The sequence below is a fragment of the Caretta caretta genome, chromosome 4 (genome assembly GCF_965140235.1).
Source record: "Caretta caretta isolate rCarCar2 chromosome 4, rCarCar1.hap1, whole genome shotgun sequence".
In the NCBI taxonomy this organism is placed as follows: Eukaryota; Metazoa; Chordata; order Testudines; family Cheloniidae; genus Caretta; species Caretta caretta.
In genome coordinates this window covers 108,983,730-108,995,682 of record NC_134209.1, presented here as the reverse complement: position 1 = coordinate 108,995,682, position 11,953 = coordinate 108,983,730, and the positions used below count along the sequence as shown (strand labels likewise).

General features: G+C 37.4%; 1 protein-coding gene across 7 annotated transcripts in view; it reads left to right on the top strand.

The window, feature by feature from the left end:
- KLHL5 (kelch like family member 5) overlaps nucleotides 1-11,953 on the top strand; it is a 95,648-nt gene that overhangs the window by 47,268 nt on the left and 36,427 nt on the right. For 3 of the 7 annotated variants that reach the window (XM_048848554.2, XM_048848556.2, XM_048848555.2), the window contains one exon: nucleotides 8,278-8,460. In XM_048848554.2, coding sequence (XP_048704511.1) covers nucleotides 8,318-8,460 — 143 coding nt within the window. In that variant the 5' untranslated portion in view covers nucleotides 8,278-8,317. Of the gene's footprint in view, nucleotides 624-8,277; nucleotides 8,461-11,953 lie in introns of all 7 variants that reach the window. The other 4 variants (XM_048848553.2, XM_075127971.1, XM_048848549.2 and 1 more) reach the window with 3 other exon arrangements.

Sequence of the window (11,953 nt, the reverse complement as noted above, 5' to 3'; positions counted from 1 at the left end):
TGTTTCGCCTTGTATTTTCATCCCAGTATTCTTCATCATCTCTTGCCATTTGTTTATATTCAGATGACATATGATTTTAAAAAAGCGCTTTTATGTATGTGAATGCAGTCCCTCCCAAAATTTGCTTGCCATATGCAGGAAGAGCATGTGTTTCTCTAGTCTTGGTTGGATGCACAAATCTTCTTTTATGTGCATTGCTTCTTGCCCTGTTGCCTAGACGATCACTTGCTTTCATTGAGGATGTCTGGCTCTCGTAAAGAGTTTGACGTGAAGCAGATTTTAAAAATCAGATGGAGATGGTTTGGTCACCAGTCATCAATCCCTAATTCTGGAATGGACAGCCACCGGGAAGACTTCTGGAACAGAGGAGAAAATGCAACAACTGGTGGGACAAAGTTTTTAGATCCAGGTAACCTACCACTACCTTTGGCATCAATTGGTTACAGAAGGTCTAGCCAACAGGATTTCCAGAATTCACCTCGTTGGCTAATGGCATCCACATCTGAAGTCCCTACATTTGAGTTCACAACAGAAAACTGTGGAGATGCACGTTGTTTTGATAGATCAGAAGCAGATGATGGAGCGAGTGAAGAAGAAAATGAATCGGACAGCAGTTCATGCAGGTTAATTGTTGTTTTCCTATTGGGGGAAATTAGTTGTCATTTGATGTCTTGAATGTCATTTGATGTTTCATACCTACAAATGTCAGCTATGATTTATCCGAGATTAAAATGCTTCAGAATTTTCTGATAGTTGCATTGTATCAAAAGTATAAAAATACTAATAACTGGCAGAGCATATAGTTGAATATATTTTCTATGACCAACTTAATATTTAACTTTAATATAGCTAATGTATAGCAAAATTAATCTTTACAGCTGCTGAAAATAATATGCACACAACAGCTTTTCAGGGCTGTTTTTAAAATTACTTTAGAGTAACATTTGTTCTGTGCTTAGCTGTGTTAAGAATTAGTTTTACACTAAATTAGAAAGAAATAATGTAGAGGTAAAAGATTTCAGAGCTATAGAAATCTTAAGTATTTTTGAGAATAAAAGATTCAACTGAAGAAAATTATTTTAGCTATGAATCTGTTATATCCTCGTGCATTTTTGCAGTGTTCTTCAATTGTCAATCTGGGCATATAAATCTGTATTTTAATTTCCATATTCATATGTTGATTATGAAGCCGAACGTGAGTACAACCTAAAGAAAAAAAAATATTTACTTCATCCTTTGAAACTGATATATTGCCAACCAGCTTATTCAGCAAACTAAATCATGAAAAGTGCCTTAAACTGATTGTGGCTGTGCTAATCAAATATCTTAAATTGTAAACCTAATTATGTCCATAAAATTATGGTAATAGTTTTGTTTCTGTCTTACATCTTGTTTCTGGTGCTAAAATAAATAATGTATTATATCACTATTATTTTTATCAAAAGGTGTATGTTAATTGGTGGAAAATAAGTAATGTGTTATTTAATTAATCTTTTTTTCTTGGTTATTACCAAAATGTCAGTTTATTTCCATTACATCCTTTATTACTTAGCTCAACTGTACTACACAAAGTAACATGTCTTGCTGTGCTTTTTTTTGTTGTTGTAAATATTAGAAATGCTACAATAGCTAACTTGCCATCTCTCATTAATTTTCATGTTGTTTACTTTCTAGCTTTTAAAATTATTTTGCAGTGACTTGATATTCTAAAGAAGATCATTAATCTTTATTTAAAGGGAGCAGAGTTTTTATTAATAAGCCTATTAGAGATAGATCAATCTAGCTAATATAGTTTCAGTGTGTTGCATTCCCTTTGGAGAGTGTACCCATATATAGAAAATTTTGTTGGTGCAGGGGCAAACAGATGAGTAAACACTGCACAATTTATGGTTTATATCCTTAACAAAACAAAAATTCTCTCTGTTTAGGAGTCAACATAGCATTTGCTTTTGTTGCTGAATTGGAAACATTTATCAGAATTATAAGGGAATGAAACACTGCATGCTGAGGCTTTATAAAAAGCAATTTAATCTTGCTGTAATAAGTATATTTAGCCATCAACAAAATAAGTTTCAGAGAAAGTACCTAAGAATCTTCTATATGAGGTGATTTTCAGCATGTGTTTTTGTAAACAATTATATGAACAGGTTTCAGAGTAACAGCCGTGTTAGTCTGTCTTTGCAAAAAGAAAAGGAGTACTTGTGGCACCTTAGCGACTAACCAATTTATTTGAGCATGAGCTTTCGTGAGCTACAGCTCACTTCATCGGATGCATAGAAGTCCACTTTTATGCATCCGATGAAGTGAGCTGTAGCTCACGAAAGCTCATGCTCAAATAAATTGGTTAGTCGCTAAGGTGCCACAAGTACTCCTTTTCTTTTTGCAAAGACAGACTAACACGGCTGTTACTCTGAAACCTGTTCATATAATTGTTTAACAGCCGTGTTAGTCTGTCTTTGCAAAAAGAAAAGGAGTACTTGTGGCACCTTAGCGACTAACCAATTTATTTGAGCATGAGCTTTCGTGAGCTACAGCTCACTTCATCGGATGCATAAAAGTGGACTTCTATGCATCCGATGAAGTGAGCTGTAGCTCACGAAAGCTTATGCTCAAATAAATTGGTTAGTCTCTAAGGTGCCACAAGTACTCCTTTTCATTTTAACTCAGTTTTTTTCATTGAATTCTTCTGTAAAAGAGGGAAAACTTGGCTGGACAGGCACGCATGTGCACACACATACCACCCACCCTCCCTCTGTCATAAAGGAGAATGGGGTTCCAAGCCCACTGATCTGCAGAGATCTGTAGGAGAGAAATGTCATGTGTGTGTGGAAAGTTCTTGCGTCTGCACTCCTCTCTAGCTGAGTGCCATGTTGTAGGCCCTGGAAGCACACCATGATAGAAGAAATAGTCTTATATTCTGCATGTCTCCTCCCACCATGCCATATGGGAATATGTGGGCCAAAGCAGAAGGAAGAAAGGGATTTACATTGTTTCTGGTGTTATGAAAGTTTAAAATCTTAACATGTATGTTGGGGCCTATACATGAGATCCTTTTTGCTATTGATCATCTCTTACACCTCTTGTAGTGCTGCTGAGTATTAACTCTTAAATACTGTAGGGTGTATCTTAGGGTTGCCAACTTTGTAATATTTAAAAACGGGACACTCCCCTGCCCTGCCTTTTCCTTCCCAAGGCCATGCCTCCCGTTTGTTCCTCTTTCCTCCTCCACTCCCCATTGCTCGCTGCTTTTCCCCCCTCTTTCCCCCCTTACTCTCCCCCTCTGCTCGGTTTGGGAGAGACTCGCCTGCAGAGCTGGGTCACAGAGCAGCAGCTACCCTAGGCAGGTAGGAGGTGGCCCCAGCTGAGTAGGGGGTGGTACGGGTGATGACCTGGTGCCTCCCTGCCCGCATGAACCAGACTTTTGGTGTCTGGTTAGTAGATCTGACCGGACACTGTCAGGTCCCCTATTAGACCAGACTTTCCGGTCAAAAACCAGACACCTCTAGTGTAGCCTAAGCATAGAGAGTTCATTTCACCTCGATATCTCTGGAAGATTGTTAGGGATAGCTTATTCAATGATTAAATAAATACAAATTAAAACATAAACAATACCATGGAACTAACCAGATCTGTGCCAGACATCACTGATCAGTTTGCTAGTATATTGTATCCTTCCCCCCACCCCTCACTCTATTGTCTTTTTAGATTGTAAATTCTTTGGAACAGGGAGCATGTCCTATGTGTTTGTACAGCGCTTTGTGCAAAGCAGATCCACCCTGAAATAATGATTGTTTGTAGATTTCTCAGTTGTGGATTTGTTTGAACTAGGATGATTCTAAGACACTTAATACTAACTGAGGGACTTATAGAAGGAGTAAGTACTGGTTGTATTTCTCTGTCCTATGAAATAAACCAAAATCAGAATAGACACACTGATAATATGAAAACAAATTTTCCCTTGTAAAACCGAAATTGTCAGCATACATATAAATAAGACAGTTCTCAGTAATTAAGGCAGTTATAGAAAGTGTTAATGTCCTGTTTGTCTCCAGAGAGGCCTCACATACATACAGGGGCTAAAAAAAAATCTTTTTTTCTGGATTTTTTTCCCACCTGAGTCAGAAAATTCATTTTAGCATTGTTCTATTGTGAAAGGTGTAGGTTGCTTTTTTAAAAGACCTTTTTACTCAACAGGGGTCTGTTCCTCGTGTATCTTGTGTCTTACTTTGACAGATTTTGAGGAGTTTTGTTTTGTACTGCTTTTCACAATTGTCTTGTGCATCTCTGAGATCTAGATGTCAGTGTCATCTCAGTCTTTACAGAACTAAAGAACTTTTTTAGTTCCTTCTAATCCCTTTCTATCAGCATTAAATCCTGGTCTCTAAATCTCAAACTCAATGTCATCTTTTATTCTTTTCCCCTGTTATCATGCCCCCTCTTCCCAAATATCCATTTTCCCACTAAAGGGTATTTGCTGCTTCTCCTGGGACCACTAAAATTTATTCTTTTCTTGGCATTCCCCTATTTAAAACTCTTGCCCATGCCTTTATCATTTGTCAGCTTGGGTACTGTAAAATTATGCTTTTTAGCCTTCCTGTCTCTCTTCTCTCCAAAACAGTACAATTAATGTCATCTCCTTTTGCTCTGTCCATACCACCTCCCTTCAATATTTGAATCCTTTCGCTGGCTTCTTATTTCTTATCTTATCAGACTGAAAGTGGTTAGCCATGATCAAAGCAAGTCTCATCTGAAAAATGTTTAGCACACATGTATACTATTAGGAGCATTTTTGTATGTAGATGCTAGATCCGTGATCTGCCATTAGCACAATACCTTTCTATTGTGTAGACAAGGCCTTAGTCCTCAAGTTCAAGGGTGTATATACTCTCTCTTCCCTTACTCTCTCCTACAACCACCTCTATTCTCATTTCCTCCTAATTTCCCCTTCTCTTCCCCCTCCCCCCCCCCGAGTCTCTTACTCCCTATGTTTCTCCTAGTCCTCGCTAACAATTCCAATATGGCTTCATGCCTGCATTCATGCTGAGCTCTAAATTTGAAAAAATCTCCTACTTCCTGTTTGCCAAATGCCTTCTCCTTCATATCCCAAGAATCCTTCCGACCTCATTCTCCTTTTCAACAAACTTTCCACACACTCTGTTACTTGAATTGATGTCTTGTTGATTTTTGATTGTGAACTGTTCTGGGAAGGAACATCTTATTCCATGTTTGTGAAGTATCATATAAATATTTGTCAGTTTACATATACTAATAACTCAGAAAAAGCTGATACCTTAAAGTTCCAGTGGTGAGTTACATTCCTTGCCTCCGTCTACTGACCAAAATACATGAACAATGTATTTGACCTATTATGCACTAAAGATTTTTGCAAAAAAGTTTCCATTGGTAGCACCATTGCGAACCCTAGTCTAGAAAAGACTTCAGCAGCTTCCTGTATTTTTACCGCTGCTTGGTTTCACAGCAAAAATGGTATAGTGTGTGTGGAGTTTTTTGTGTTATAGAGGATAACTGTATTCCATTAGCTATTCCAACTGTAAAATCCTAGTAGAGACTAGGCACTGCAGGTAGTCTTTTCTGCGAGGTAGCTAGGCAAGATCAGCCTTTATAATCCTGCCTGTGGTTGACCTCACCTAGTTTACCTCACAGTAAAACTACAGAAACTTGTCTCCACGAGAATTTTACAGCAGGATAACTAATGCATATTTGTTATGCCATGGTAAAAATGCAACTTTTTCTTGGCAGTGAAACAAAGCCTTAGTTTAAACCAACTAGACTTATGGTAGTATGGGTAGGCAACTTTTAAAAAATGGTATTTATTGAATAATTGTTTTTCAAGCCAAAGGTACTAGTCCTCAAGAGGAACAATGTCCATGCTAAGTTTAAAATCTCAGATGTTGGTCCTAGATACTAATTCCAAAAAGGATGTTTAGAACTTTTTATAATGGGAAAAGGATAAAATATGGGGTTTTTTTCCACTCTACCACAATGAAGTTTGCTCAGATTTAAAAATTTTATTTTATTGGCAAAGCCAAAGCATTGAGAAGCTCAGTCTAAGGCATGGTCTGCACTAAGAAGCTGCTTCACTCAAAGGTAGGAAAAATTCACATCCCTGAGTGGCATAGTAACGACGACCTAATCTCCAGTGTAGACAGTGCTAGGTTGATGGAAGAATTCTTCCATCAATCTACCTACTTCCTCTTGGGGAAGTGGAATTACCTATGCTGATGGGAGAACCCCTCCTATCAGTGTAGGTAGTGTCTGCACTGAAGTGCTGCTGCAGTTACACCGATGTAATGAATCAAATGTAGACAAGCCATAAAAGGTGAATATTTTTGAAAATGGAATGTTTGAAAACAGCTGCTTGTAAAGAATGATGGATTTGTAACCTTAATTATGGTAGGCAGGGCTAGTATTCACTACAATTCTTATGTAGTAATTAATATTTTTGGTTTGCTTTGTTACTATCTGAGATTATAAAAATCCACAGTTTACATGTTCCCTGACACTGTGCTCCCACCTCCTCCAGAATTTAGAAAAAAATGACATTTTTTTCTTCTGCTTTCAGAGATAGCTTTCACATTATAAACTGCTGCTCTGTGTCCTAGTTGAGCTGCAGCAGTGCAGCTTGAACAGCAAAAGGATAGGTGTGTATTCCACCCTCCCACTTTTTAATAGGCTGTTAATATTGAAGCCTAATTATGATTACTTCAGTGCCACCATGATTAATTGTTTCGGTACTGAACAGTGAACCACTTTCCCAGGCAAAAATACCTAATCAAAAATCTTGCTTGGAGAAACAAAATCCCTTAAACTGGTGGCGCTCAGACTGTGTTCAGTGGTCTTCAGTGTTAAATGTTTTAAGACCCAAGTAATGAGCTGACTTCCAAAGAACTACTCATGATGAAAATAAAGCAAGTGCTTAAATTCTATGCTGGATTGAAATCCTCGGCCTTGACTATGCTACCGCTGAAGTTGACATAAGTTACGTCACTCGGGGTGTAAAAATACCACCCCTCTGAGTGAAGTAATTTACATCGATTTAAGCTTGAAAGAGTAAAAAGGGAAAGTGTTATTAACTGAAGTGTATTTTCACCAACTCACATTCCAAGATATTTGACAATAAAAATATTTCCACTGCATGCGTGTCATAACTATGTGTATGTAAATATTTATTTTCCTAAATTTATCCTCAAAGGAGTTGTATAGAAAGGACACTTTAAGACATTTATCTCTCAAAAGTACTGATATGGCCTCCATTACAACAGTATCCAAGAGCCTTACAACAACCTGTGAGGAAATGAAAATGTTATACCCATTTTACAGATGATCAAAGAGGCTAATGGTATGTGTATACTGCAGCTGGGAGCATGCTTCCCCGCCTAGGTAGACAGATGCACACTAGCTTGCTTGAGCTAGTATGTTAAAAATAATAGCGTGGAGATTGCAGCATGGGTAGCGGCAAAGGCTAGCTGCCCAAGTACAAGTCTACCCAACCCATTGGATCCAAACTTGTGTGGCTAGGCTATGCTGCAACATTCACACTGCTATTTTTAGTGTGCTAGCTTGAGCAGAGTTAATGCATGTCTGTCTCCCTGTGCTGAGACGTGGTCCCAGCTGCAATGTAGACATGTTGCCATAGCTATGCCAGCATAACCCTGTAGTGTGGATGTAGTCTACATGGATGAAAGGGATTTTTCTGTCTATATAGGAATACGACTTCCCCAAATGATGCTAGCTAGATTGATAAAAACATTCTTCCATCAGTGTAACCTCCGGTGTAGATGTAGCTAAATCAGCATAGCTGCATTGGTCAGGGGTGCGGATTTTAAATATAGACCAGGCCTCACTGTCTTGCCTAAACCTACACAGGGAGTCTGTGGTAAAGCAAGTAATGGAACTCTGGTCTTCTGAGCTCCAGGCTAAATCCCTAATCACTAGATCAGGGGTTCTCAAACTGGAAAAATGTGGTTTTAATTTATAAGAGGGGCCGCGCTCAGAGGCTTGCTGTGTGAAAAGGGGCACCAATGCAAAAGATTGAGAACTACTGCACTAGATCATCTTTCCACTCTTCAATGGACTTTGGACCACACCCACAGAAAGGAGGGAAGATGTGAATAAAAGTAATTGCAAGAGACAAAGTGTTAACCTGAGTAGTATATATCACTTCTAAAATGCAGGCGTGACTTTCATTGTTTCAGCTGTGAACAAAATTGCTGTATTAAAATATTAGCCATACTAAGATTTTGTTATGTTCTTCAGGACTTCCAACAGCAGTCAGACTCTATCATCTTGCCAAACTATGGAGCCTTGTACATCAGATGAATTTTTTCAGGCACTCAACCATGCTGAACAAACCTTTAAAAAGATGGAAAACTACCTGAGACACAAACAGCTATGTGATGTGGTATTAGTTGCTGGTGATCGCAGAATTCCAGCTCATAGGTAAATATATAAAAGATTCTTGATTCTAAAATAAATTACATTGTCTTACTTACATTTGTGCATCTGTGGTGTGAGGGTTAACTATTTTGCTTTAAAATAAGATTCAAGAAAGAGGAGGTTTTGACCAAATAGACTTGGGAAACTAAAAATTTACTTCTGTCTCTTCCTTGTGATACATGATCAAAAGTAATTCTAATGGGTACAATGTTAATTCCCACCTGTGACACTCAAAGATTTGGCAAACAAAAACAATTAAATCCCTACCCAGAATCAATTTTGAAAATATTTCAAGGACTGTAGTATTTTTTACTGTCCATGAAGAAAAAAATTAAATTTAACATGTATTGGTTGTTCCCTTGTGTCTTCAGAATTAATTCAGTGTTATAGTTTGCACAATTGTAAGACCAGCCTATCCCATACAGTTTGCCACTCTGATGAAACTGCTGTACCGTCAGTTCTTGTTGGCTAGCCTTAACACATAGCAGCTTTTCTGAAGATATTTAAATATATATTTATGTTCTGGAGAATAGACTGGAAAGCAATAAACTGATATTTCACTTAGGACCTCAAAAGTCTGAACATGTAGGCAGGTAGTGTCAGTTTCCTAGATATTAAGATTCCAATGTCTTGGCATTTGTAGTTTTGCAAAATAATTGAAATAAATTGGATGGTATTTAAGTAGTATGTGTTTTTCATCTGGAAGAGTACTAATATGCCAGTAATCAAAAAGGTTAAGTGGGATGACCTGGATAATGATAAGCAAGTTAGCCTGACTTCAGTCTGAGACAAAATAATGGAAAAGCTGATATATGAGATTTAATTGACAGAAAATTAAAGGATAGGGATATATCTGTGCCAGCCAACATGGTTTTATGGAACATAAGTTTTAACTTGATTCATTCTTTGAGATTACAGGTTTGCTTGATAAACGTAACAGCACAGATGTAATATACTTAGACTTTTGTAAGGCATTTGACTTAGTACTGCATAACATTCTGATTCAAAAATTAGTACTACTGTATTCAATATCAATAAAGAACTGGCCAACTGACAAATCTCAAAAAGTAGTGGTCAGTGAGGAATCATCAATTATGGGTATTTCTAGTGGGGTCCTGCAGGAATTGGTGATTGGCCTGATGCTGTTCAACAATTTAATCAGTGATCTGGAAATAAAATTATGCTGATTAAAATACAAATGAGGACAGGGCAGTGATACAGAGCAATCTGGGTTGTTTGATAAGCTGAGCTCATTCAAACAAAATGTCAAATGCAAAGTTATACATATAGAAACGAGAATTGCAGGCCACACCTGCAGAACGGGGGACTGTAGCCTGGAAAGCAGTGACTCAGAAAAGGCTTTAGGGATCATAGTGGTCAAACAACCAAACATTAGCTTCCAGTGCGATGGTGTGGCAAAAAGGGCTAATGTGATCCTGGGACATATAAATGGGGAACTTGTGAGTAAGAGCCGGACAGTGATTTTACCTCAGTTTGGATTTGGCAAGACTGAAATAATTCATCAAGTTCTGGAGTCCATGTATTAAAAAAGAAGTTGAAAAATTGGAAGGGATGCAGAAAGAACCACAAAAATTATTTGAGGCTGGGGAAAATGCCTTACAGAGAGACTTAAAATACTGGTTACTGAAGGGTTCTTTAATCTAGTGGAGAAAGGCATAGCAAGAACCAATGACCAGAAGCTGAAGCCAGACAAATTTAAATGACAAATTAGGCACAATTTTTTAAAAGTTAGGACAGTTAACCAAAGGAACAAAAGGAGATGTTGGATTGTCTATCTCCTTCTTCTGCCGGTAGAAAGAATATTTTCGTCTTTTGGACTAATTCATTCCAAATTGAGAAATCGTTTGGGACCTGAAAAAGCAGGAAAGCTTGTTTTTCCTTTCCAGATTATGAACAAACAGGAAAATGAAGGTGAAGATGACCAAGTTAGCTGCAGAAACCAATATTTTCAGTTTCTCATGTTGATCTGGCTGACCTAGTCGATTTAATTTAGTTTGTTCTTTAAATATTTCATTTAACTGTTTTAGTTAAAAACAATTTTAACAAAAAACAAACCTGATTTTAAAAAACTTGAATGTTTAACTAATAATAAACCTGCAATAAACCAATTCCTGCAGGACCCCACTAGAAATACCCATAATTGATGATTCCTCACTGACCACTACTTTTTGAGATTTGTCAGTTGGCCAGTTCTTTATTGATATTGAATACAGTAGTACTAATTTTTGAATCAGAATGTTATGCAGTACTAAGTCAAATGCCTTACAAAAGTCTAAGTATATTACAAAAATTCATATGCTTGTTTTTTTTAAAAATTGTTTGCTGTTGAAGAAAAAAATCCAGAACACTTAATGTTGTTGTTTTAGTTAAATAAAACAATTTAAATGTCCGTCTGGTGATGATCTCCTCCTAACAAAGCATGGCAAGAAAAGCCTCCAAATATTAATTATTAACCTGTTGAATTGGAGGTAGTTCACCTCCCAGTGACTTCATAAATGTCTGCTTCAATTACTTTTGGTAAATGAAATAACCAAACAATCATTCATTTTCTGATATAGCTATAAAACTAATCTGAAAAGTTTTCAAAATAAATCACTTAAATGTATAGCGTGTACCTTCTAAAAATGAAACCTACATCTATCTCTGAGTTGTGAAGAATATGTATTAAGGTTGTGACCAACAAGAATACACTTTTATGTAGAAATCCATGATTAAATCAAGTCTTCCTGACTATTGATTTAAATCATGATTTTAATCAAATCAAATCCACCCTGATCACTTTTTTTAAAGTTCTGCGCGTGTGCACACGCAGAAGGAACAGACAAGAATAAGCCAACAGTTCTTCTTAAAATACAACAAAATCCAAGTAAACTACTTAATCATCGATACAGAAATTAAAAGCTACTTCCAATGCAGTACTTACCAAAAGAAGTTTCAAAAGCCTATCAGTTACTCTGAAATTGTTCTTAAATAGAAGTCCAAAAATTCCTGGTATCATCTGAACTGTGATGATGGTGATGTGTCTGAAAACCAGAGCACAGATAGCTTCTAGAAAGGAGGGAGAAAGCTGATATTTTATATCCAAGTTCCTCCGTACTGGAATTCCTTGGGGGGGGAGTGGGAGTCATTGCTGCAAAGCTGACCACCGAGCACCTTTTTTACAGCAGTTTCTGACCACCTTCTCCCCCCGCCCTCCCCACAATAAAGCAGAGCTATCCTTCCAGGGTAAGCCCAGACAAACTCTACTCCACCTTAGTTGTGGTGCAGTCATTTTGAGTGTAGAGCAAGCCTAAGGCCGTGTTTACACAAGAGTTGTACCGATTTAATTCTATGTTTAGTTTAAGAGGTATAACTACCCCTAGAGTGGCTTAAATGTGCTTATACCAGTATAGCTTATTCCTGTACAGAAGGGGAATAAACTGTACAGTTATAAGGCATCTTTTCAGTAGTATAATTGTGTCTACCCTAGGACTTA